Source organism: Macaca nemestrina, chromosome 8 (genome assembly GCF_043159975.1).
Source record: "Macaca nemestrina isolate mMacNem1 chromosome 8, mMacNem.hap1, whole genome shotgun sequence".
NCBI lineage: Eukaryota > Metazoa > Chordata > Mammalia > Primates > Cercopithecidae > Macaca > Macaca nemestrina.
This window is the reverse complement of record NC_092132.1, coordinates 14,396,628-14,424,043: the sequence shown is the minus strand read 5'-3', so window position 1 is coordinate 14,424,043 and position 27,416 is coordinate 14,396,628. Positions and strand designations below refer to the sequence as shown.

Here is a 27,416-nt window from a genome sequence, read left to right as displayed (position 1 = left end):
TTTGCTGTCTTCATTTCTGAAATATATATATATATATTTAAATTTTTATGTATTTCCTGAGTTCTCTTTCCAAATGTCTAAGTTTTTCTAATTTTGGTTAGGTTGTTATTTCATGTCTTGAACCACATTAAGTGCTTCAGCTCCTTTTAAAAGAATAGGTTAAAGTTTTGATATATTTTGTGGGCAAGTCTTTCTGGAGTGCTTTCAATGACTACAAGAAGATTATTCTACTTGTTATTCTCTTATTTTTTATAATAGCTTAGTATAGGATTGCCATCAATATATTTTGTTGCTCATTTTTGTGTAAAACACTTCCCTGAACTTTTAGAAATAGCATAGTTCAGGATTGTTTATTTATTTATTTTTTAACTCTATAGAGCTTTCTCTTTGGTTGCTTTCATGTAGTGTTTCAAAACATGATAGCTAGAATCCCTTCCCACTTTAACCTGGATAGCCCTTATTGTAAGTGATTTTGATTTCACTCACACAGTTCCTTTCAGGGCTTTATCATGAGAGGGAGATTAGATGATCAGTTTCACGAGTTCATAGTGTCTTGATGGTTCCAGCTCTTCAGGCCTTTCAAAATGTTATTGGATTAAGTAAACTCCTTCCCACTTTCATTTGCTTTCTTAATTTGGCTCACAGCACTTCTCAGTGCATGTCTCCTGGCTATGTTGAGATAGATCCTTTTGTTGCCCGGTGTGACATGCCCAGTACTTCTTTCTGCTTTCTCCCATATAGGTACTGATATCACACACATTTTGGGGCCATTGGGGGATTGTTGCAACCCACTTCTATGTTGGAATGTTTGGTCTATCATCCTTTTTTGTTATAAATATAGTCTATGAGGTTTTGGTTTTGCTATCTAGTTTGTCAAATTTGTAAGAATTCTGAGATATTAAGAAATGTACCATCTGTGCCATCATCTTCCTGGAATCCCCTCTCTCTTTCTAATGCACCCTGCTAATTAGGGGGAAAGTCAAGCATGGCCAGCCCTTGCATATTAGTTATCTTGAACATCCTTCTTCCACAGCATCATGCTACAATCTTCCTAAAAATCTCCTGGGGTTCCTTCCTGCCCTCAGGATCAGTTCCAAAGTCTTTAACATAGTTATGAACATTGAACTTCTGCTGATTCTCTCCTTTTTCAGCCATAGTGTCTACTATACTCTTGCACAAGCCCTTTGCTATAGGCTCTCACATTTACTCACTATTCTATAAACACAAGGTCTTTCTCACTTGTATGACTTTGCCAGAGCAGTTTTCCAAATATAATAGTCTCCTACTTTTTTCTCTCTCATCTTACTCAACTCAAATCCTTTTCTGCAAATTTTTCCTTGAAGTCATGTGGTCAGAATGAATCACTGATTTTGATGCAAAGCAGTCTTGTAACTAAAAGCACAGACTCTGTCTCTGGGTTCAAATTTCAGCTCAGATATTACACAGACATGTGACCTGGGATAAATCCTCATCTACAAATGGGAATTGGAATGCTGCCTCACTCATCAGTTATTTTTGAGGCTTTTTGAGACAATCCATGTAAAAGATGTAGTACTTTCCTGGCAGGTATAAGTGTTTAGTAACTGGGAGCCATTGTTAATGTCTTTGTCACCTACTAAATTATGTCTTAGAGGTTACAGAACCTCTTCTTCCAAAACTGTATCATCCTCAGGGGCTATAATGTTCCTTTGCCTGTATTAAGTATTTAAAAAACATTTGTTGATTTTTTAAAATCATGTGAAAGGGGAAAACTCATGGTAAGTATAGGGAGAAGGCAATTTAGCTGAGAAAAGAGGTAGGAGCTAGCTTATAGTTTAGAGGAGATGAAAAAGCATGGCTATTGGATTAATCCAGAACTAGCTTCAAATCCTGGCTAGAGCATCTATTACCTGGACAATATGCGTCTAATAGAGGGTTGAGAACCCAGGCTCTAGAGCTAGTCTTCCTGGGTTGAATCTAGGCAGTGACATCTTGGAATGATGAGATCTTAGGGAATTTATTTCACTATTATGAACCTCAGTTCCCTCCTCTTTAAAGTGAGGATAATCATGGCACCTACCTCATGAGGTTGTCATGGGGATTCCAGAAGCTTTTGTATGTAAAGTATTTAGAACAGTGGCTGGCCACAAACAGGTGTTTGCATTATTATTAAAGTGTTGATTTTGCAGACCCAAGGACGTATGATGCTGTATCTGTGAATGAATTATACTAACAAAAGCACAAGTAAATGGTGATTGACGTTCTTATACTTATTTTCTGCATTCATGGGTGTCATGTCAAATAAGAGTGGGGCCTATTTTCATTTTGGTTGTTTTTATTAAGATTGGGAAAAAGATTATTGTCTGGGCAGAGTTTTGAGATTATTAGCAGAGTAAGACAACCAGAACAGACATTGAAACAGTCAAACGTTTTGGTATGGGTCCTGGACTCAGTTATTTGAAATTCCGATCCTTTGAAAAGTCAGCTGGCTGACTCCAGGTGAGGAATCTCACAAAGATATTTCACCGGATCAATTAGTTCTTTCATATTTACCTTGAAGAAGGAAGCAAACTTTGTATTGCCGTGATAAACAGAAGAACGATAAATGCACAGACCAAGTTTGACTTGAACACTTCATCCCTCATTTGAGAATACTGTAATTAAAAAAACAGAGAATGAGTTACTTTGCAGCAGAGCTGGGTTTTGGAAGAATTAAGTTTTAGTGATATTTGAGGTTGAGGGAAACATCAAGAAGAAACAAGACAATCAGATTTTTTTTTTAAATTAAGAATAATTCATATCTTAATAAAACCTTCACAGAGCATTATCCCCATCCCTCCTGCCAACTTTCCAGTGAGAGCCCAGGAGTAAATACAGTGGGAGGGATACTTTGTATGAGCTTATCCAGTTCTTCCCCTCCCTCTGAACTAACATTATTTTAACAGAACAGAAGAGCGCACATCCATATATGCAGCAAATCAAATTCGCATTGACTTTCTTCATGAGTAAACTTAAGTCATTTAAGGATCTTGTACTGTTTTGTGTTAAGTTTGGGAACACAGGGAAATGTTTTACCAGGAAGTCTTTCTGCCTCCTTTTCTTATTAAAAATAAATTCTCAGGCTCTTAAAATAGAAAATAGCCTGAGAGATCTCCAGCTAGTGCAGCCGTTTCATTTCACAGAAGAGAAACCAAGACTAATAGACCAATATGCTTGATGCCCTTCTGTGTCTGCTCAAGGCAGCCCTGGGGAATGGTGGTAACTTTATTTTGATTATCCAGAGTACTCAGTAATTTCATTGTCTAGCTTTAAAAGCTTCTAGAAGGTCAGCACTCAATGCGTATTTGCCTTACTTCTGCCTAGACTCTTGAACCATCTTGGAGCTACTAAGCTGGGGAATATCTACTTCTTCCAGAAGGTGGGAAGTTTTTTAAACTGAAAAAGACCTTAGAATTAGCCTAAACCAAGCCCCACATTTGACCTTAATGAGAGAGAGGTCTAGTAGCCAGCAGGTTATTTTATTTTTGGGGGACAGAGAACTAAGTGTCACTTTGGAACTTTGTAATCCCTGGTTTGCATTTCATGGTTACTTCATACAGGAAGCTGGCAAATAGAGGTCTCACAACATCTTAGGCTCCATGTCCACAATACCAAGACAAGGTTTCAGTCAGGTCAAGAAATAGTAAAATCAGTCCAATCTGTTGTTGATATGGTGTTTGCAATCAACAGTTACATGATTTTTATTCTCTTCTGACTTCTTGGTGTGGTCTGGGTTTTAGACTGAACTCCGCTTCTCAGTGTCATAGCTAAGGTTTGGAGAATATCCTGCAGTTGTTGAGCTCTCTGGGTGAAGCACCATGCTGTTTAGAGACTGCACAGTTATTGCTTTTGCAGGGCAGTGCTTTTTCTACTCTCCAGTATTAAGGCCTCTGTCCACTTGCTGACAACCTGCTTGTTATCTGGAGGGGAGCCAGGAACATGGCTCTGAAGAATCACTCTAAGCCATCCTCAATCCTGATAAAACCACAGAAAGCCCATATTATTAATAGTTATCAATGGTGCTACCCAAGAACAGGTCACAATCATAGAGGCCTACCCAGAGCAGCTCGAAAGTTATTTAGCCACAAAACAGTTAATTCAAATAAAGATAAATGTTTGAATTCCTTCTAACAACAAATTACAGAGGATCTAATTATTCTTTGTTGGCTTACTGGTTAATTTTTTTTTTTTTTGAGATGGAGTCTCGCTCTGTTGCCCAGGCTGTAGCGCAGTGGTGTAATCTTGGCTCACTGCAAGCTCCACCTCCCGGGTTCATGCTATTCTCCTGCCTCAGCCTCACGAGTAGCTAGCATTACAGGTGCCCACCACCACACCTGGCTACTTTTTTGTAATTTTAGTAGAGACGGGGTTTCACTGGATTAGCCAGGATGGTCTCAATCTCCTGACCTCATGATCTGCTTGCCTTGGCCTCCCAAAGTGCTAGGATTACAGGCATGAGCCACTGCGCTCAGCCATCTTACTGGTTAATTTTAAACCAGCATGATTGCATAGATTTGATAATGAACATTTAAAAACAGCAGTAATAATAATTTTAGTGTAGTTAATCAGTACACTAAAATTCCTCCTTTTCTTCTTCTTCTTTTTCTTTTTTTAGGATGGAATCTTGCTCTTGTCACCCAGGCTGGAGGGCAATGGCACGACCTCGGCTCGCTGCAACCTCCGCCTCCTGGGTTCAAGTGATTTTCCTGCCTCAGCCTCCCAAATAGCTGGGATTACAGGCACCCACCACCACGCCTGGCTAATTTTTGTATTTCTAGTAGAGATGGGGTTTCACCATGTTGGCCAGGCTGGTCTCAAACTCCTGACCTCGTGATCCACCCACCTCGGCCTCCCAAAGTGCTGGGATTACAGGCATGAGCCACCGTGCCTGGCCCTTTTCTTCTTTTATGTCATCCATCATCATCATCATCATCATCATCATCACTTGTCATCATCACTATCATCATCACAGCATCTTGGACTTGTAATTGACCATTGCCTTCCCAATTCAGAAATCCGTTTCATAACATTCTTGATGTCTACTCAAAGGTCTGTTGATTATCATCCCATGACCTTCTCTGCTTTATCTGGGAAAGTGGGTTTCTTTTCTCTGGTCCTGAGCAGGGCATCTCAGGATTCCAAACACCCTCAACTTGAACACTCAGATCCTGAGCCTGAGAGCTCATTCCTTTGTAAAGGCTTCCTTTCCATTATTGACCCATGATCCTATGAAAAGATCCTTTCCTATAGATCCCAAGTCTGAGTCTCTGTGACTCCTTTCATGAATGTTTTTTACTGATGACTTAAAAAATGTTACATTATCATCATTTGTCCAGACTAAAGTTGCAGAAGATATTATATTTTCAATTTTCTTCAGATGGCAAATAGGGTGGAGACAAAGTATGAAGACTTACTTTGCTTTTAGATCTGTCTTTATTTTATTGTGAGCAAAACCAATTTCCTTGAACCTCACTTTTCTCATCTGTCAAATGGGGACATTAATACAGCTCTTAAGTTTGGCATTAATGTAGTTCATAAGTTTGAAGTATTCTATTATTTTCCTGTTTGAACTTCAGTGCCTAGCATAGTCACATAAAAGAAGAATCTTATAATATTTGTGAAGTTGACATCATCAAATATAAAATACTGGGTTTCAGAATGTGGTGCATTGTTACTTTGGAAAAGCAAGGAGAGCAGGACTTCGAAAAGAAAATTCCTAATTGGCTCAGAATGGTAGAGTATTGAGATTGAGTAGTGATTCATTTCACTTCCTCCTGACTTGTGAAGGTCTGAACACTCTGGCTCATAGCTTTATTAGGTTAGTTGTGTGCTTATGCCTGCCAAAGTTAGAGACTCCTTGTCTCATCCCTGTTCTCTCCTCACCTGGCCCCACTTATCCTTTTATATCTTAGTTGTGAGCATGAACTAATCAAGAGGTAGATTAACTGGGTTTGAATCCCAGCTGTAACACCTATGGACAAAATCTTTAAGCTTTCTATGTCTTAGTTTCCTTATCTAGAAAATGGATATAATAATAGGAATTATCTCATAAGGGTTACTGGGAGAATGAAATGAGGTAATAAGTATAAGATGCTTAGAACAGTGCCTTGCACATGATAACCCTATATAAATGTTACCTAGTGTCAATCAATTAATTATACTTATTTTATTTCTATACTTTCATCAATGTGAACCTTGCCTTTTCAACGGTGTTGCCTTGCAGGATGCTGTCTTCTATTCCTCTGTACAGTATTGTACCTTGCACTCAGCAGTGACCCCAAAAGTGTTGTTGACCGATTTTTCCACCATGTTATAAAAGATTCTTCTAAAGAAATTATGATCTCATGTGTGTTTTTTTTAACTCGGAAGAAGACTCCATTCTCATTATTCCCCTTGCTTCTTGAAAGATTACCCACCACCGGGTAGAATTCTTAACTTTTATAGGATCCTTAGGAAAAGTGTTCTTGGAAATGACCTGTGAACCCTTATAATTTACTGAGCCCTTGGTCTACAAGAGAACTTGGCAATCTCTCTCACACACACACACACATACACACACACATATATATTTTTCAGATAAACTTGAGGATCAGAAATATGAAAGAGCTTGTCATGGTCAGTTGGTGGCAAAATTCAGACACTTGGAACAAATTACAAATACTTCCTTGGAGATCTTAGATTAGGATTTGGAATATTATTATTTCTCAATCTTTAGGGTCTTAGTTGATTCAAAAAAGGGTCAAAATCTAGGGTAAGGAATTTGAATAACAATGACTAATATCTAGTGCAAGGCTGGTGCTGTGCTACGTGCTTTACATGAATGTTCTCATTTAATTATTACAGGTCTTGTTTATCATATCCTCACTTTGTACATAAAGAAACTGAGGATTTGAATAACTGAGCAACTCAATCACACCTTCACAGATTGCAAATAGAGAATCCAAAGAGCTTTGCTCAAGAATGCAGGGTCTCACTGGCTACTGCTTCCTTGCTGTTTTCAGAGTAAGGCTATCTTGTTCATAGATGCATGATCAGATTTCTTGGGTATATTTCAGTGATGCAATTTATAATACAAAGAAAGGGAATGTGTTAAAAATTTGAGCCTATGTAAATCTTCGTTAGAATGAAAGTGAAGCATATAGGCAAAGAATGGATATTAGAAACAGCCTAAGAATTAGTTTAATAAAATGCCACTGCTATATTTTCTTGATTGACGAATGAATCCTCAGCACAATGCAGTGCAAAATAATGAGCCCCTTTTTAGGCCAGGATGGGTGAACTGATAATAGGGAAGAAAACAAAAGATGGTAGATTTTATTTAAATGCAACAGAAGACGAGTGACCACAATCTTCAAATGATAAAGAAATCATTTCAAAAATGAAAATTCCTATTTGATTTGATGAAATTCAGACTCGTTCCTTCTGAGGAAGTGGAGCAGGATAAACTTGTGTTTCATTTTGTTCATGTCTGGGGATTCTGGCCCTGAATTATCTTGAAAGACATATTCAGAAATGAAATCATAGTCATGAGGGTCAGTGGGTTTTTAGATCCACCACAAAGAAGCTGGGAAACCCCAGTCTGATCACAGAAAAAAAAAAAAAATCTATTTCAGATTCCTTATCCACAGAGAGATGATCAGGGAAGTTCCCTTACAGAGGTGATGGACAGAGCTTCCAGCCTTCCATGTTTCCACGCCTGGGATAGTCCTAAGAACTCTTCCTAGGTGAGGGGGAGGAAAACCACAGTGCTTTCCTAGACTTTCCATTTTGACTGTAAGCTAAAAGGCACTGAACAATTCTTACGTTTCTATAAGATGTAGAAGATGCTTATAACTAAAACAATTATCTAGTTAATTGCCTAAACTATAACTGTACTCTGTCTTTTTCTTTCTTTCTCTTTCTTTCTCTTTCTCTTTCTTTCTTTCTTTCTTTCTTTCTTTCTTTCTTTCTTTCTTTCTTTCTTTCTTTCTTTCTTTCTTTCTTTCTTTTTCTTTCTCTCTCTCTCTCTTTCTCTTTCTTTCTTTCTCTCTCTCTCTCTCTCTCTCTCTCTCTCTCTCTCTCTCTCTCTCTCTCTCTTTCTCTCTTTCTTGACAGACTTTCACTCTTGTTGCCCAGGCTGCAATGCGATGGTGTGATCTCGCCTCAACACAACCTCCGCCTTGTGAGTTCAAGCGATTCTTCTGCCTCAGCCTCCTGTGTAGCTGGGATTACAGGCATACGCCACCACGCCCAGCTAATTTTTTGTATTTTTAGTAGAGACAGGGTTTCTCCATGTTGGTCAGGCTGGTCTCGAACTCCCAACCTCAGGTGATCTGCTTGCCTCAGCCTTCCAAAGTGCTGGGCTCACAGGCGTGAGCCACTGTGCCCGGCCACTCTGTCTTTGTATCAAAGATTGTAGGTGAGATTATAGAATCTTCTAGATGGAGTGAATTGTAATTGTTATCTTGCTCCAACCTTTACTAATGCCAGTTTAACTCAGTAATGTCTCTCAGGTATGAGCCATTAACTCCTGCTTGAATATTTCCAGTATTGGGGGAAATCAGCTCCTCACTTAGGAGCCCATTTCATCTTTGGATAAATTCAGTTTGATGAAAGAAAATTTTCTAGCACATCTTTTATTAGTATATATTAATATATTTGTAAAAGAAAATTCTCAACTGGGATAATCTGTTCATTTTGCGTTAGTGGATGAAGAAATTTAACCACTGTTCTGTTGTTAAATTCATGCATTCTGTAGCATGGCAGTAGCCTAGAGCATCCTTCAAATAGACCATTTGGACTGGAAGCAGTGGCTCATGCCTGTAATTCCAGTGCTTTGGGAGGCTGAGGTGGGTGGATCGTCTGCGGTCAGGAGTTCAAGGCCATCCTGGCCAACATGGTGAAACCCTGTCTCTACTAAAAATACAAAAATTAGCTGGGTGTGGTGGTGTGCACCTGTAGTCCCAGCTACTCAGGAGGATGAGGCAGGAGAATCGCTTGAACCCAGGAGGCGGAGGTTGCATTGAGTCCAAGATGGCGCCATTGCACTTCAGCCTGGAAGACAAAGTGAGACACTGACTCAAACAAAACAAAACAAAAAACAAACAAAAAAAATTTGGATAAAAGGCATAATTGCAATGAGACTAAGTTTCAGCAATTTTTAAATTTTGAAATAGGCCGTCTTCTCTATCTTGGTTCCTACATCAATAAAATTGTTATTAAGAGCAATTCTATGAGTGACAGGTGAGTGTGCAGAATCTCTCACTGACATACTTCTTCCCAAGTAAACTGACCTTTGAACAAATGTGGATTTAATCATGTTAAGTTGACTCACAAGGCAACATGCTAACATGTATTTAAGATTGACGGGCTCAGAAGTGCAAGGCTGGGAGAACACCTGCCCAGGGGTGACAGAAGACCCCAGGGTGGTAATACATTTCCTAACGTTATGCTCTTCCTTGGTAGTGGGGTTAGACTGGGCACATGAGAATTTCAAGAAGAATTTTTAAAAACTTTCCAAACCACCATTCTTCCAGCTCACTCTCCCCCAAATCTTCCATTCTTGGGAGGAAGAACTCTTCATTTCTTGAGTGGTCCAGCCCCCCACCCCCACCCCCAGCCATGGAGAAGCCAAAAGAGTGGTAACTATTGCTATATTCTTTACCTAGAAGTCCCTGGTTGTAGATGATAATGATGTCTACACATGAAGCATTAAAATTGCTTCAGTGATCAGGTCAATGGCCTCATAATTCTGTAATTCTATATTACACCATTATAGGTGAAATTGGAATTCCTGACTCAGAAAATGCTGGCTTTATGGGACAGGAGCTAATTGGTCTGATTAAAAAATACACACGAAATGGCACTTGATATCGTTTGATTACCTAGAGGGTGGTAGAAACAGCTGTAATTTTGCAACGTAATATCAAGATAATAAAGGAGTCTTATAAGGCTACTGTCCTGACTAAGGGATGGATTTCTTCCCTAAGCCTCTTTGAAACCTGTCCTTCATATCTGAAGGAGGAGGCCAAGGTATTCATACTATGTTGGGACTTACTAGAGTGGTAAAAACTCAAGAGGAGCCTGATGCTATAACAGAATAAATCTTTAAAAACTATTTTAATAATAAGATCTTGAAAATGACTAGGAGATACATGATTTAGAAAAATGAAAGAGAAAAGCTGAGACCATTTGGTTCATGCTCCATGTTCCCATTTCTGCTCATCTAAATAAGACATGGAGTGGTTCAACAAATTCTGAATGTCTCCAAGACAAAAATGCGCATTTTGCTTATTAGCTAATTCCAGAGTCCAACATCCTAACCCATCAGAAAATACATTCGTTTGCTTAGCCTTCTTTTCTTTGCCCAGATTTCTCCTTTATTGTTTTATTCTAATCATTACAACTCCAATAAAAGTTGATGCGATGAAGTAAGAAACATTTTAGAGTTTATGATGTATTTTTCTTGAAGTTTTTAAAGCCTCCATTTAACTTTGATTTTCTTTATAAATGACAGAAAAAAACTGAGAGACATTCTGGACACAGCTAAGAACCAACTGTACTCAGCCAAATAATTATCTAAAGATTCTCTTGTGTGGCAAATCCTTGGTTTTATGTGGCTGCTAACGGAAAAAAGTAACATTAAATGAATGTTTTTGAAAATACTCAGCACAGAACTTGGTTCATAGTAAGCACTATTTACAATAATTATCATAATATAAAACTGGCAAAAGCTTAGTTGTGTGTAACAAATGAAGCTCATTCAATTTCAGTTTTGTTTAATATGAATTTGATCTTTTTTTTTTTTTTTTTTTTTTTTTTTTTTTTTGGAGATGGAGTCTTGCTCTGTCACCCAGGCTGGAGTGCAGTGGTGTGATCTCAGTTCATTGCAACCTCTGCCTCCTAGGTTCAAGTGATTCTTGTGCCTCAGCCTCCCGAGTAGCTGGGATTACAGGTGCATGCCACTACACCTGGCTAATTTTTGTATTTTTAGTAGAGGCGGGGTTTTGCCATGTTGGCCAGGCTGGTCTCGAACTCTTGACTTCAAGTGATCCACCCTCCTCAGCCTCCCAAAATGCTAGGATTACAGGTGTAAGCGACCACTCCCGGCCGGGTTTGATCATTCCATGAGGCTATTTCTGGCTTTGTCTTCTCTTGAGCCATTTTGTCACGAAACTACCTCCTTGATGCTCAAGCTAATCAGCCATTTTTGGGAAACACAGTTCAAGGGTGGTTCAAGGACTCATCATTCCTTCTCCCACTGGCCTAAGAGAAAAAGTGTTTCACGTGTTCATGTATTCACTTATTTGATTCTTACATGTTCATGGATAGCTAGGGTGATAGAGTTGCCTTCGTTTTCAGGCTACCTTTATCAAGATTATGTCTGTTGCCAGAAACATGAGGTGGATTATTTGTATATGTGTGTGCCTACATATGTGTACATGTGTGGATATTTGTGTGTGGGAGGGATATTTGTTTGTGGGAGGGGAATGAATAGAGGATAAAAGAAATGTTCATGGTTTTAACGTTTTTTTGTTTTGTTTTGTTTTTGCCTCTAAGATGTATTTGCCATAAGCATTATTGTATAACTCCTCCCTTGCAACCCCCTGGCTGCATCCTTCATGAATTTCAAACTATATGAAAATCAGGTGCTTAGAAGAAAGACAGGATTTTTCAAGGTGTGGCAGAAGTAGTAGAATAGCTTGGGAGTCACAGTGAACTCTATTTGAATCCCCACTCTGCTGCCTTCTATTACTGTGGGTCTTGGAAATGCTGTTCAAACTCTCTGAGACACCCTTACCTGCCAAATAGTACAATTAGTACCTCCATAAAGGACATTGTGACACTTAAGTAAAATGAGGCAAAACATTTAAAATAGTCATGATATGGTAGTAAGTGATCAACAAATATCAGTTTCCTTGTCACATTGCTGCCTCAGTTGCAATTCATTGCAGCCTCCAAGGCACTTAAGTATTACCTGCATTTCATCTGCACCACCTTGCAAAGTGGCCATTATCATGCCCAGTGTTAGGATGGGAAGTTCCCAGATCACAAGTCAGAGTGTAAGTTCCCAGGGCACAGAAGCTGTGGCTTTATGTCTTCCTATATCATCTCAGTATAAGATGCCCAATGGAGTGGACACAAACGGAATCCAAACCAAGTAGACTGAATGCTCTGAGCTGTTCCTGATGGACTCCCCAATAATCAACAGCACGAATGCTCTGAGCTCTGTTGGATGCACTCCCCAAGAATCACTAGAGTGAATACTCTGAGCCATGCCTGATGGACTCCCAAGGAATCACAAGAAGTGTGGACAGAAAGACAGTCTTTTGCAGGAGCACAAAGAAACCCATGCGTGAAATATCTAATCCTCAGCTGGCTTGTCCTCACAGGAAGAAAAGCATGGCCTTTGGGAATGATCAAACACCAATCATCCTTGAAGACAGAAACAGAAACAATCTTTCTTACCTTTTTTTTTTTTTTTTTGGAAAATAATGATAATAAGGATCTTAGAATAATCAAGTCATTTAGAGAAAAGACAAGCAAATGACACCTACAAATTTAAACACATCTCAGAGGCCAAGGTGGTCACTGCTTGTGCTCCTGTGATCCTGGGAGATTGATGGAAGCACCTCTTCCAATGAGTTACAAGGCTGTACTTGCTTAGATTAATGAAGGGTGGAACCCTGGTACCCTGGAATACAAGACACATTAAGATTGGCCCTTCCCACCACCATTTTCAATGAAGTACTGTTATTATTTATTTATTTACTATTTATTTATTTATTTATTTTAGAAAAAGCTCTAGGAGAAGCGTGAGATTTATCTTAAAAAGGGTCTTGCCTTGTGCAGGTTTGGGTTGGCGGAGGATTAATTAGAAAGACAAGGGAAAAGAAAGACTATTGCATTTATCCAAACTTCTGTTATATGAATATTGTGCCATTTAATTTTCACGACAACCCCTAAGGGCAGACAATCATACTCATTTCAATGAGATCAAGCCCCTTGCTTCGTATCACCCAACCAGTAACTGGTTGGAACTGGATTCAAGTCAGGAATCCAGTCTATGTTCTTTCCTCTGTCTTTCAGCAAAGACTAAATACTGGTGAGCAAAATAAGGATTTTATATATGTGTGTGGGTATCCGTTTGAGTGACAGAAAGATATCAACTTGTCATTATCCATTATTGATCAGTAAACTAATCAACTGTCCTTTATGCCCACTTCTATTTCCAAAGTGGGACTTGAACTGAGGTCTAGTCGATTCCAAATACTGTGGCCCTGAAGCCATTATTAGCCTCATGGAGCCATCTCCTCTAGATTTGTTAAAAGCTATATTACCCTTGAATGAGGATCTGGGGACTTTTGATGTAAGCTGATCTCTGAAGACATGAGACAAGTGACCAGCCTGAGTCTCACGCTCAATCAAGGAGGACAAAGAAAGATGGCCAACAACCTAGAATAACAAAATCCAAAAAAGAATGTCTACCAAAATGCAGGTCTTCTTGCCAAATCAGAATCTTGGGGGCAGAGTGACGGGATGGTACCTGCATTTCAAACGAGATCCCCAGATGATTCTTAAGTTTGAAAGCTCTTAGCCTGAGATGAAAAGAGTTTTAGTACATAAATTTGTCATAAGGACAAAGGATACCTTTTCTCGAAACAATTAAGAATCAAGAGGAAAAATATCAGCATTAAAAGAAGGAAGGAACTTTAATTTTCCTTGATATGGCTTGATTATAACACTTTACCCACAAAAATGCCCATATCCAAAGCATAGTTACCCAATCAATTTTGAAGTATATATTAAACATATCTTAATCTTTATTCAAGATGAGGAAGTCGCCTTATTCTAAGGTGATAACATTGTTTTTTTTTTTTTTTTTTTTGAGACGGAGTCTCGCTCTGTCACCCAGGCTGGAGTGCAGTGGCCGGATCTCAGCTCACTGCAAGCTCCGCCTCCCAGGTTTACGCCATTCTCCTGCCTCAGCCTCCCGAGTAGCTGGGACTATAGGCGCCCGCCACCTCGCCCGGCTAGTTTTTTGTATTTTTTAGTAGAGACGGGGTTTCACCGGGTTAGCCAGGATGGTCTCGATCTCCTGACCTCGTGATCCGCCCGTCTCGGCCTCCCAAAGTGCTGGGATTACAGGCTTGAGCCACCGCGCCCGGCCTAACATTGTTTTTTGAACACTTAGCTTAATGAAATAATTCCAAATAAGTGTTCCTATGTTATTAAGCTCCCCTAAGACGCTAAAGGTTTTGGGCTGGCTACTCTGCCTTGGAAACATCCATAAGTAAATGTAATTAATTGTCTTCCCTATCCTAAGCCTAATTCAGTGTCCTTTCCTAGAAGAGAAGTGAGGACCAGAGGCTGAGAAACATCACCTTCTTGTAAGTGCTCTGAAAATGGAAGGGCCCAAGATAGGTGATCCCACAAAAGGTTAAGTTCCTCAGTGTGTAAAGAAGGCTCACAAATCAAAAAGACAAAGGTGAGCACTGCAATAATAGATGGGCGATGAAGACAAATGTGTAAATCATACCATTAAGGTATGAGAAACGTGCAAGTCACAAAAGGAGAAATATAAAGGCCAAAATATGTACTGACAACCCTTCAACTGCAATAATAATTTTAAAAATAAAAACAGAAATGCCAGGCTGGTGCTGCTTTTTACTTCTTATCAAATTGACAATTTTTAAAAAAGTGTAAGCACAATTTTTGAAGGCAATTTCAAAATAACTATTAAATATTTTTAAATGTGAATTCTCTTTCACCCACCCCTTGGATTTTATCCTAAAAAATAAATAAGCAAAAATGCATAACTTAATTATGAGAATAGTCATTACAACACAATTTGTAATTTATAACAGTGAAAAACTTTTTAAAAAAGCCTGAAATGGTTAAAATGTGCAATGAGATAGTATGTAAATACTAAAATCACTGTGTAATTGAAGATTTAATTATGGGGAAAAAAGCTCAAGCAAAGAATGTTTAGCACTATGTTACAATGCCCTGTGCATACAGTGGTCTATTTTTATAAAAGTTGTTGATATGGTTTGGTTCTGTGTCCCCACTCAAATCTCATCTTGTAGCTCCCATAATTCTCACATGTTGTAGGAGGGACCAGTGGGAGATGACTGAATCACGGGGGTGGGTCTTTCCTGTGCTGTTCTCATGATAGCGAATGGGTCTCATGAGATATAATGGTTTTTGAAATGGCAGTTTCCCTGCACAAGCTCTCTCTTTGCCTGATGCCCCCCACGTAAGATGTGACTTGCTCCTCCTTCACCTTCCACCATGATTGTGAGGCCTCCCCAGCCATGTGGAACTGTAAGTCCAATAAACCTCTTTCTTTTGTAAATTGCCCCATCTTAGGTATGTCTTTTCCAGCAGCATGAAAATGGACAAATACGGTTGTGTATATAAGTCTGTAGATTCACACTCATGTAAGACCAGAATGACAGGTGCCAGAATGGTAACAGTGGTTACCCTGGGTTGAAAGATCCAAACAGATTTCATTTTTTTCTTTTTTGCCTTATACTTAGTATCAACTTTTATTAGTGAAAATGCATTCTTCTATTAATAAGAAAATATCAAATAGGAATGCTCAATAAGGAAATACCAATATGATTGGTAGCATCTGACAGACACATTATGTTTTCTACATCTCTTTACCATAGTTCTGATTTGTGCTTGCCCATGAGATCTGTAAGGCCACTTAGGAAATATTTAGCCTGACTAAAGAAGGGCAAAGGATTCATCTGTGAAATGTGGGAGGAGCTGAGGAAGGCCTTTGGCAACTGGAATAGGTCCCATCTCCACTATCCAGAGGTCTGCTTAGAAAGTCCTGATGATTGGCTGGGTAGTGAAGGAAGCTGTTGAGTCACTAATTCTAACCTGGCTGAGGTCCAAGCCTTGGGTCACATGACCTGTTACACATCATCCACACTGGGTGATTTTTGAGAGTGAAGGGAGGTGATACTAATTTCACATTGTAAAAATAGGCATCTACTACTGTCCCAGGCAAACCAGGACATATGGCCACCATGGTCATAGGAAATTCATAGATTTATAGCATTATCTGCTGAAGTGGTCAGGAGCTGTCCAATGTCCTCATTTCACAGATAAAGAATCCAAGGACTAGAGAAGGAAAGATGTGTTTGCTAAGCTACATGAGTCATGAGCACACTGTTCTGAAGCTTAACTCAAAAGACTCCTGTGAGGGAGCAGGGAGTGAGCCACCTTTGAAATTCCACGGCAGGGAGTACACAGAACTTTTATTCTCTGCTGAAACTCCACTGAAAAGAGTCACATCAAAATTGACCCATGCCTTTCGGCTCTTAGAGTTCACAAAAAATATCCTGATGACAGCTACAGGGGGTGAGGCAGTCTTATCTAACCTTCTTAAACTGAGTCTTTATTCATTTCCTTATTCATTCAACAAGTATTTATGCAATACCATGAAGTATATAAAAGTCCTGTTTCACATAGTGTTGTGGATAAGTATGCCAATTATTATAGGCAAATGTGACCAGGGAATGTCTGAATGATATTTCTATACATTTCAATGGAGCTTTGTTCATTTCAGTGTTTAAACATTTCAATGTTCTCATAAAGGTGGAAAGGCAAATGTGTTCCCTTATTCATGTATCTTCTTATTGTTCAAACAGAATAAAGCCTTTTCTTTCCTACAAAGATTGCAAAGGAACAATTATTTCCATTTCCATTTTTCCTTTCAGAAAACATACTTTTATGGTCCAGGCTTGTTCCCAAGAAGAAGGGTAGGGCAGTGGGAACAGAAGAGGCTTTAGAATCATAAATATTGTATGTATTTTTAAAATTCTAAGATATATATTCTTACTAAAAATGTACAATTTTCCTTAAAATGTGCACTTTAACATCTCTGAAATCAGCATGCACCTTATTATCAAGGGAATCCTAAAATCTTGACTTCCTTCCAGGGAGGTTTGCAATTGCTTCTGTGGTCACCAGGTGGCAATATTAATCCAGGATCATTTTAAATTAAATTCTCTGATAATTTTTTTTTTTTGGTCCACATTCTAAGTGTAAATCCATGCAGCAAACCTATGCAGATTCCATTTTGGAGTTTAAATTCTTGGGGAGCTTCTTCCCTTTATTTAATCAATACCAGGATATAGGCATGTGGGTTTCCTCACTGCCCTTGCCTAAGGGGGATGTCCTACCAGCCTCAGTCCCCCCACATCCTTACCCTGAGGGTGTAAGCCCAGTTTATTAGTGTGTGTTTCCTCTTAGAAACCCATATTGAGTTTCTTTTTCCTTTCTGAGTGCTGTATAGAAAATAGGGCATCTCACAGTTGATGACACCTTAGCGTGAATGAAATACGGTAGCTGGATTTTGAGATCTAAGATCTCTACTTAACCTCTTGGAAGTTTAGTTTTCTCTTCTGTAAGTGGAATAGTAAACTGACATATCTAACAGCAAGCACAGAGGAACTGCATATTAATGCTATTTTCTTATTCTGGAATCCTCTGTGTTTGAAAGCCTTGTTTTAATTTTGTTATGGCTCTAGAACCCTTTCCTACTTAGCCTCTCCTGTAAACTCCCTCTCTATGCCTCCCACTGCATCCAAAGTTTGACAAAAGGAAAATGAAGACAGAACAGTGTTGTCTTCTTCGTACGAAACCCTGGGAAATCAAGTCCTGGGAACTCCTGGCAGAGGCAGCATAGTCAACAGAAAAGAGCAGTGGCTGTGGCATCACGGTGGGCGCAGATTCCAGTCCCTTTCTGACAGTTTGACTTTGGGAAAACTTCATAATAATTTCTCCATGTCTCCTTTCATCAAGTATAAAATGAGGTTCATAATAACATCTACTTTATATTACTGTTGTTGTCAGTTGATTTATGCAGGCAGCTTAGAAATAGTGCCTGGTACTTGGTAAATACCCAATGAATGTTACTTGTGATATATTCTCTGCTCAGCAGTAACACAGTCTCTAGAGATGATCTCAGAGCAAGAGTCAATGAAGAATATCTCTGTGACAGAAGAGAAGTGATCGTTTTCTGATATGTACTGGTGCCGTCACCACTGGGGAACCCATGTAATGCTTAGCACAGGTTAGGTGGTCTGTGGCTAAACTGTCAATGGGCAAGTCCCATGTTTGTTCAGGGTGCTGTCCTTTGGCTCTTCTAGAAGAATCTTCCCTTGGTCACAGAAATCAACCTCAGGCATGCTGTGCCTCCCTTAGGTCCATTTCTGGTCCAATACCAGATGGCTGCAGATGAGATGTGAATGCTATTAAATAAAACACACTAGAAACTATCTGTAGTATGCAGGGGTTAGGTTATTAGTAAGACAAGTACGTCTTTAGCAAAAATAAATAAAAGCGTTTTGTATAGCTCTGGACACAGGCATTTACACAAGCTGATTGAGAAGATTCTTTGTAAAGCCACCAGCTCTTCATCCTAGCTTCTTCAATGCAGTAACCAGGAAAGAAAATGCATTTATTTTGGTCCTTAAGCCCTTAATCATATGATGAATAAGAGAAGTGTGTCTGTTATTTTTTTTGTGGGGGGTTGAGGGAGGCAAAATGTTTCTTTTCCTTTTGTTTTGTTAGTACATAGACACAATCCATCTCAAATTGGGAACTGTAGGTGAAGGTATTAATTTTGGAGTCTGTAATCCTGAGGTAGTTATCAAAGAAGCTCATTGGGAATGGTGTATGTGCACAGAATTGTGAATTCTCTGAACTAAGGAAAGCAAATCTCCCAGGCAGCTGAACAAACTTACAAAAAAATTGCTCACTGGAGCTTTACAGAGTATTGAATCAAACTCCAGAAATTTGCTTGTAGATTCCCTGCTGTTCCTGCCTGAGGCTCCTGCAGATGCCAGGCACCTCTTGTGCTCAGTCAAGGAAGGTCTGTCAGCTTCCATCAGCGCAAAGGAGCAACCCAGTTAAGCAGGGTCGGCACCCCATCTGCCCACTCCCCTTTCCAGTTCAAAGCTGAGGTGGGGGAGGGGAATGGAAAAGTCATCATTAATATGATGATAGCTGCCATCCTTGAACACTTTACCTAATCAAGGTATTGCCCTGAAGACTGCCATATTAACTGTGAGGTAGGTGCATTCATTTTCCTCATCGTACAGAGAGGAACTCATGCTTGGAGAGGTTACTTTACTTATCTAAGGTCACACAGCAAGAAAGTGGCAGAGGTGGAATTCAAATTTGACTCCAAATCCACAACCCATCTTCTTTCTACTAGGCCTAGGTCAGAGGACTCTGAGGCAGCAGACAACTGGGAAAACGGGAGAATAGATATCTAAAGTCTAAGAAAGAGTGTTTATCACTGATGCTTACATCAAGTTATTGGGTGCCTTCATTATTATGTTAAAATGGTTGCAGCTGATGTGAATTCATCTAAAAGCAAAGGTAAGTGGCTGTTAATGCCACTTGGCTTAATAATCTCAAAGTGGAAGAAACCCTTTTGATGCTTACTGAGTTAAAGGAGGTTTTGTTCTTTGAGTCCTCTTTTCCTTAAAGAGCAAGCTGATGCTCTCTTAATCTAACTTGCATCTCCTTTCATGGCCTTCAGTCTACTCATGATTTTCAAGGAGAAAGATAAAAGACACTACCAAACCAAACCAAACCAAAGCAAACAAACAAACAAAGAAACCAAAACCACAGCCCCTGGGCTCTCTCTCCAGTCCCACGAACATTTACAACAATTAACTCAGAAAAAGAGCCACTGTGTAGACCCAGCTCTACCTTGTGCTCCAGGCTGGAGTCTTTAAACATCAGTGAGAATGGCTTGATATGCTCTCTTCTCAATTTATCGCCACTCCGCAAGTCGATGGTATGTTCTATTCTCTTGTTAATTTCCTCAGGCCCAGACTGGACATGCAAAGCTTGTGCAAGATGGTTTGGAAGCAGATTTATTGAATTTCTTGTTAGGGCAGCCAGAGTCTAGGGGGAAAGCACATGCAAACACAATAAACCTGCTAGTCCCCTTTAGATAAAAAATAAATGCAATGTTTTTAGATCATGTTGCATTGCAAACAGTAATAGCATTCCATGCAGTTGTATTCAGTGAAACCTACAGAAGTTGATCTGATAGCATTTGGTGCAGAGAAATACAACCTGGCAAAATATCACATCCAGAGGGACACTTCCCTTTTCTCTATGTAGGCACACTGAATTCCTTTGGTTGAGGTATTTGGAGAGTTGTTGGCTTAGAAATGTTAATCAAGACCCTTTCTCTAACCAGGCACAACCTGGGTATGAGAGAAAGAGAACCAAAAAAATAACGGAAAGTAAATATATATTAAAAGTCCACAAAAATGATCATCTCCAACTGAGTAGATTCCACATTTTCGTGTGACCTTTCATTTAATGGTGGTGGAGAGTCTTGGGGTCTTACGGCTTGCATTTTTTTTTAGCATCACTCATAGAAAGACAGCCAAATGTGCCAGGATCTGCTCCTTAAACTTGATAAAGATTGTTAAATTTTTTACTTTGTTAATATGTCCCTCCCTCAGCATAGGCCATTATATATCTATATATTCATATAGATATATGTGTGTAATTTCTTTTGGGAAAAAATGCAAGTAAGTTGCAGCCTCCCACCATTTCACAGGGTTACACAGCACGAGATGGGGAAAGGCATAACCACCATGGTTGGTCACTGGATATGGATACATGGATGCAGAAACTGCATTGGCTTACAAAGACACACCAGGTTTGGCAGGGAGACCTTTTCTCCTGGTGATTTAGCAGCCATGATAAGATTAACTGGCTGGATCTAGCCAAATGCAGTGTTCACTCACAGCACCAATTTAAGGCAGCTTCTTAGATTAAAAAAAAAAAAAAAAAAGTGTGAGTTGGACCTGAAGGGATATAGGGATAAGGAAGCTCAATCCATCCTTCCAAGAGATTTTCTTGAGGGAAAGTAGAGGATGCCACGCATCTGTAGAGTGAGTAAAGAAGTAAAAATTCTCTGCCTCTATACACACTCACTGCATTTGCTTTTCTCTGCCAGCTTCTCAGCTTGGCTATGTTTAGAACACAGGCTAGACGAAGATAAGATTATAGAGTCATCAAATGGCAGCCTGTGAGAGGTGACATAGGACCTTGCAGATCCTCTTGCCAAACCTTCAGATATCGATGAGCCTCAGAGAGACTTGCCCATTTGCTGCCAAGCCAGATCTGCTGACTCCAGGACCACAGCTGGAGTCAGGAGCTTTGACCTCTGTAAAGCCATCCAGCCCACCCTATAAGGATTCTCCCCATGGTGTTGAACCCTTCATTTTAACCTTCATTAAGATAATCAATGTAACATAAATTCAAAGCCTCTAAAGCATTCTGTAGCAGGGCTCATCATGGCTAGAATTTACTGAAACCCTCTTCTCCAGCCCTAGAATAAAGAATAGAGCTGCATGTGCTAACATGAGAAAGCAAAATATATGTGCTTAGGGCACTGAAGCATGTAATTTCAGCTCTGAGTACTAAGGAGACTACTACAGCGAAAAAAATAGATGTTAGGGGGAGGCATGTTAGGAGAAGGGCTGGAGCAGAGACAAGGAAGCAAGAACCAATGTTCCAGATAATTGAACAGCAGGATACATGTGGGGCCAGAGAGTTTAGCCCCTGGAATTAAATGCCATTAGTACAGCATCCCAGAAAGCAAAGGAAGCTGAACTGTCGGCCACTTGGTGGATTTCCCATTGTTTTTTTTGGGCAGAAGTTTTTTTCATATGGCATGAAATGTGACAAAACTCCATTTTCCATCTTGGAGAGGAGATGGAAATGACAGTCCAGCTGTCCTTGTCTGACCATACATTCTGACCTTGGGATGCCAGGGTGCCCTTGTAAGTGCTTGGAGCTGGGGTCTAACAGCTGGTGATGAAATCTGCTACATCTAAGCACATTCACAGTTAGGCATCTCTCACTGTCTGATATTTTTATTTGTATATGGTTTTCCTTCTATGAACTAAATTGAGCTTATCCACTCTACCAGTGCCTTATGCCTTCAGTGACTCTAAGACTTTTGGATTTCACAGAGGAGGGAAGTTTCAAAAAATAGTTTGGGGACTAATTTGTTTAAATTACAGTAGCAGCAGCAGCAGCAGCAGCAGTAGCAACAGCAGTAGGAACTACAGCTCTTTAATGTGACCATTATGTAATAGAAGAAAGGGCATTTTTTTTTCCTCAACAGGAATGATGCAATCTCAGAATAAAAGACAGTCCTTTACATTGAATACATTTAGTTTAATAAATAACTATCTACTTTGTTCTTATTTTTCTCCTATTGATGTAAACTGGTGAAAATGTTAGCAGGAACTGATACTGGTATGTAGAGGACATTTGGAAATTAGGAATAGACATTGCTTCCTGATTGCCTGTGCTGTATTCAGCCGTCCATTCAGAGAAGGATTCTGCTGCCATTGGCCACTTCTGTAGGACAGAGACCAATGAAATCTCCTCCTTTCAAAGCTCCCCTGCTCCTCTCCACATTCTATTGGCTGTCTATGTGGTTGCTTCAAATGAGAGAGAAATTTAGAGTCATTCTTCTTTCTTTCATCACCCCCACCAAGTTATGGGTAATAGTTGGGAGGGAGCTCCTTTCATCAAAATGTCAACAATGTGGTGGAGAATTCTTTTCTTGCCCATGTAGTTATTTTCATTCTTTGCAAGTGCTTTCCTAGCATTTTATGCAGGTAGTCAATTTTCAGTGGTATTTTTTTTTCTGATAATTTCCTCTGTCAATTACATGTGACAATTACATGTGCTGTTTGGCCAGCAACCTCTCTAGCACCTACCTCACTTCTTAGGGGTATATGTGCTTAAGGGAAGACCATCATTAACTCAAGATGGCAAGCAAATTGAAACTAGAAAGGGACATCAGGAAATCATCTGCTTTCATTTAATTCCCAGTACACTGCAAAGCATACATGTCTTTGGGGGTGACTATGATTTGGGATCATCTGTGATACCCCTCTATCTCATTAGTCATTCGTAATGACCACTAAGACGTCACCTTCAGTGGGATAATGTTACCAACATAAAAAATCCATACACTGATATATTCACAGTGATTCATTTGTAGTCAGTAGTGGAGACAGGTATAACTTGCCTTATTTGTCTATTTGGAGTCATTAGAGTCATACTGGAATGAGCTATTTTTAATAGAATAAGGCTTTCTCTTTTTAAGACTTACAGCACCAGTGTGAGCTAGACTGAGATCATGTTTAAAAATAGCATAAGCTTCCAAATAATGATTCCAGTATTAAATTGACCTCCAAAATGTTGAGACGGTTCTTTCACATAAACACCTTAAACAATTGGCTAAAGAATAGGAAAAACAAATGGATGAAATGGAAGAAAATGGAAAATGCCATAATACTTGACTATAATATAATATATATATAATTGAATACATATATTTGAATGTATGCTTCAATGTATGATTGAAGTATATATTGTATTTATATATAATATATGTATGTGTATACTTAGCTTGTGTTTTTGATATTTGAGATGTCAGACTGAAGCAGCAATATAATATAATGTTATAAATGATGTTATAAATAAATAATGCTATTCATTTACTTTAGCTGGTGCTTAGATATTTGGGAGGTCAGGTTGGAGCAGCAGAAATGGCAGAGTTTGCAGCTGAGATGGCCTCTCACGACTGAGTTTTTCCCCAAAAAGATGTTGAAGACCGTAGTAGATTTATCCTAATGGAGATTGGTGCTCTCCTCAGGTATTCCCGTAAATGCTTCCTCCCTCACAGATGCTTGAGACAGATCAAAGTACAAATGATCTGAGCTGAATCTCTGATGCTTGACAGTTTGGGGGTTCTGGTGAAAATTATAATGAGAGGGTCAGGTAGCCCTTTGTAAATTGCATTTGAACGGGCTGGAGGAAGTCATGAATCCTCTTAAGCTCATCATTTGGTTTATGATCAGAACACTCTTCTTTAGGACTTGTCTCTTATCTATGTTCCTAGTAAAATCCTACTTTTCTTGCAGATCCTATCATTTCATGGGTGGTCATAAAATTTGGTATTCATTCACCAGTTTGTCACGGCAAATAATTCTTCCCAGCAAGATTGCAGGATGAAGGTATACTGTCTAAAAACATCCAGTTTTATTGAGTCAAAAACATTTTAGGTCTTAGGGATCATATACTCAAATCTCAAAAGACCCTGTAAAGCATCCTTATAGACACTGCAAATCAGCTTACATAGTTACAATACTGGAGTGATCTAATTCATTGTTAGATCCTCCTAATTCACTGTTTCTCAAAAATGTGTTTCAAGAAACACAAGAATGATGAGAAGCTTCATTACAAAATGGTTCTGAGGACCAATCAGTTTAGAAAATGTAGATCCATTATTTGTTTACTGCCATTTCTCCTTACCTTAATTTTGTCTCTTTTGTTCGTTTCTTTGTCCCCAAGGCCTATGACAAAGCTTGACACTTTGTAGTCACTTAAATACTTTGTAACCACAATAAATGTGTTTACTGCATGAAAAATCTCTTATATCTTCCTATCTCAATATACTTTACTGAGATAAAGGCACTGATAAGTTCTGCAGAAATAAGACTTTTAAACTCTGCATCTTCCAAACTTTTTTGACCACAAATCCCCCTTTTCTTGAATTGCCTCTATATGTTTCATGGAATGTTGTTTGGGAAACCGTGCTTTAAAGTTCTTCCATGCTATTATTCACAATTTCCACACACTGGACCTGTTTCTGATCTCTGAACAAGGTCTATATCCATCTCCCTCCATGTGGCTGCTTTCCAGTGTCCTTAGCTTTCTTCACTAGGCACAGGAAATTTATTTCCCCAATTGTTCCATAGGTGACATAGTTTCTACATATTGCACAATTCTTAGTTTGTCCATGCCTTGTGGGGACTACTTCACAGAGTACCAGACCCAATGCATGTGGTATCTGACCTTGTGGTGGAGTCTGGGCACCTGACATAATCTGACCTATTAAGTAATTACTCATATTATACATGAAAACATGTAGCATCTAGGCATGTATCCTACTGCTACTTTAAAAAACAAATAAGACATCACGTCCTCCAGGAAGCCTACTCTGAGGCTGCAATTGTCCTTATCACAATTACTATGATTCATTATAATTGCCTAATTAGGTGATTGTTTCTCTAGACTATGATCTCCTTGAGGCCAGGCACTGTGTTTTATCTATAACTGAGTCTCCAGTCCCTGGTATATTTGCTAGGTTCATAATAAGTGTATATGAAAGGAAGGAATGAATGAATGGATAGATGAAAGGCTGAGTGCCTTTAGAAGAAGATTGTCCCCAGGGCAGTGTTTCTGGTCTTTAGCTGCAAAAGTCCCTTTAGTTTTTTTCTGTTCTCTCCAAAATGGACTTCAAATTTTGGAAAGATTCTGTTTCCGTACTGTATTAAATAAGAAGTAGTTTATTTTCCTGCGATTTGATCAAATGCCTAGTTTTTCTCAGCATGAGATAAAAGGCACTACCAATGCAGTTAATATTCCAGCAAGAGCAAGGACCTTTAAAGGCAGCCTAATGATGCTTGCCAATGTGAGGTTTTATTCATACTTTTGGAATCCAGAGAATGTCACTCCCATTACTACCTGCCAGTGCTGGCTGCTAGAGCGCACCAGAGACCACAGGCTGGCAAGTGGTAACCGTGAGCCTTTTCTGGGACCAGCACCTGGGCTAACTTCAGTTTGTGTGTTCTCCATGAGCCAGCTGGTGGAAGGAGGTTAAGGTCATTAGTGAAAGCACTTTATTCCTTATTATCTCCCTGACAAGGCACATGTGGTAGTCTTCGGATTTAGCTCTAGGAGTTGTGACTGAGGTCTCACAGAGTGGGCCAACTCATTGCTGATATGGGAAAGACCTAGAGAGAACGTCAAGCTCAGCAATCTCAAGGCACGGCTGTGCAGCTTCTGTCTTTCATGCTGAGATGTCTTAATCTTTCCCAGAGACTCTGCTTGTTTTCAGTTTCAGGCTGGAATCTCCATTCAGAAATAGGTAGGGCCAATAGCTTCCCCAACCTATTCCTGGAGCACGCTTCCATTACCCCCGTGGCAGCATGTTTCTGTGCCTAACTTGGAAGCTTCTGTACCTCTGTTTTAAACTGGCTGCCTGCAGCCTTTGGGTTATGGAAAAGGCAGAGGTTCCACCTTTTAGTTCTTATGAACTTCCTGTGTCCTGCCAGATACAAGAAAAACAGTGAGCCTAAGTAAGAGTACCCCAACAGTACACATTACAGCAATTCTTTCTCTACTGTTTGTTAAAATGCCGGCCCAACCCCTGGAAGAGAAGCCTTCTACTTTCAAAAGGGTTATTTTGTGTTCTTTTTTTTGACAAATTATAATAATATACAATTATGTGGTACCTTGTGATATATGAATATGTCGTACAATGATTGGATTAACCTAGTTAATATGTCCATCATCTTAAATACTTATCATTTATTCTTAAGAAAGCTTATACCTTGGGAAAGCTTCAAGGTGATCTAGTCTACAATGGTTTGCATTGAGGACCTCAGGAGAATGCTTGTTATATTTGAAAATGGCACAATTTTTTTTTCTCTCAAATCTGGGAATGGGGAGATGTGAGATGAAATATTTTCCTAGTAAGAAAGTGCTAAGTGGTATTTGAGTAAACATTGACTTGGAGAGCCCTTGATAAAACATCCACATGAGATCTCCAAGACCCTGTCTTATAACAAGTTTTCCTTCTTATGGGAGTGGAGGTGCTAGTGAATAGGACGATTTCCCATCAGCAAGGTATGTTAGTTAAGATTGTTGCAACTTTTCCTGTCTATACTAAGAGAAAATGAAACGGTACAACCAAATGATCTGTTTGATGCTTTTTTAGTTAGAAATCATGCTTACTTTTCCTTTTATTTTTAGAATATTTATGTCACTATAATCTGTTTTCCAAGAAAAGCAAATGAATGTTTAACGAGATCTTATTGTGGGAGGAGGTCTGTGGGATTCTGCTTTGGAAAGCGGTTTAAGTAATTTTCATAATAGTCTCATAGCTTCTGCTCCAGGAAACGATATAACAAGGGTCAGAATGTCCATTCTGTTGAAATATTAGCCTAGACATTTCTAATAAGCCTACTGTAGGACTTCAGCACCCCTCTGTTGTCTGGTTTCCCAGTTATGAGTAAACAATGTCAGTCTGGGGCTTAGGCCATTTGGAAAATTGTTGCTTCCCATCTTTAGGCAGAATTGGAAGTTTCCAACCATTGCCTGGATGCTAACTGTGATAGGGATGAAGGAATCTGTGAAATCCTTTGATGGACTTTTGTTCCTTGGTGTCCTGAAATTTCAGTCTATGAATGAAGAAAATAAAACAATGGCAGGGGAGGAGCCCCTAGCTCTGGCTGATACCACAGTAGGCACTTACTCATTTGCGACTCATT

General features: G+C 39.3%; 1 protein-coding gene across 3 annotated transcripts in view; it reads right to left on the bottom strand.

Moving 5' to 3' along the window:
• The window catches only part of LOC105492815 (adenylate cyclase 8), a 268,639-nt gene that overhangs the window by 83,198 nt on the left and 158,025 nt on the right, over positions 1-27,416 (bottom strand). For 2 of the 3 annotated variants that reach the window (XM_011760072.2, XM_011760073.3), the window contains exons 8-9: positions 19,741-19,938; positions 2,533-2,633 (exon numbers count right to left, since the gene is read on the bottom strand). In XM_011760072.2, coding sequence (XP_011758374.2) covers positions 2,533-2,633; positions 19,741-19,938 — 299 coding nt within the window. The remainder of the gene's footprint in view (positions 1-2,532; positions 2,634-19,740; positions 19,939-27,416) is intronic. The other variant, XM_011760074.3, reaches the window with a different exon arrangement.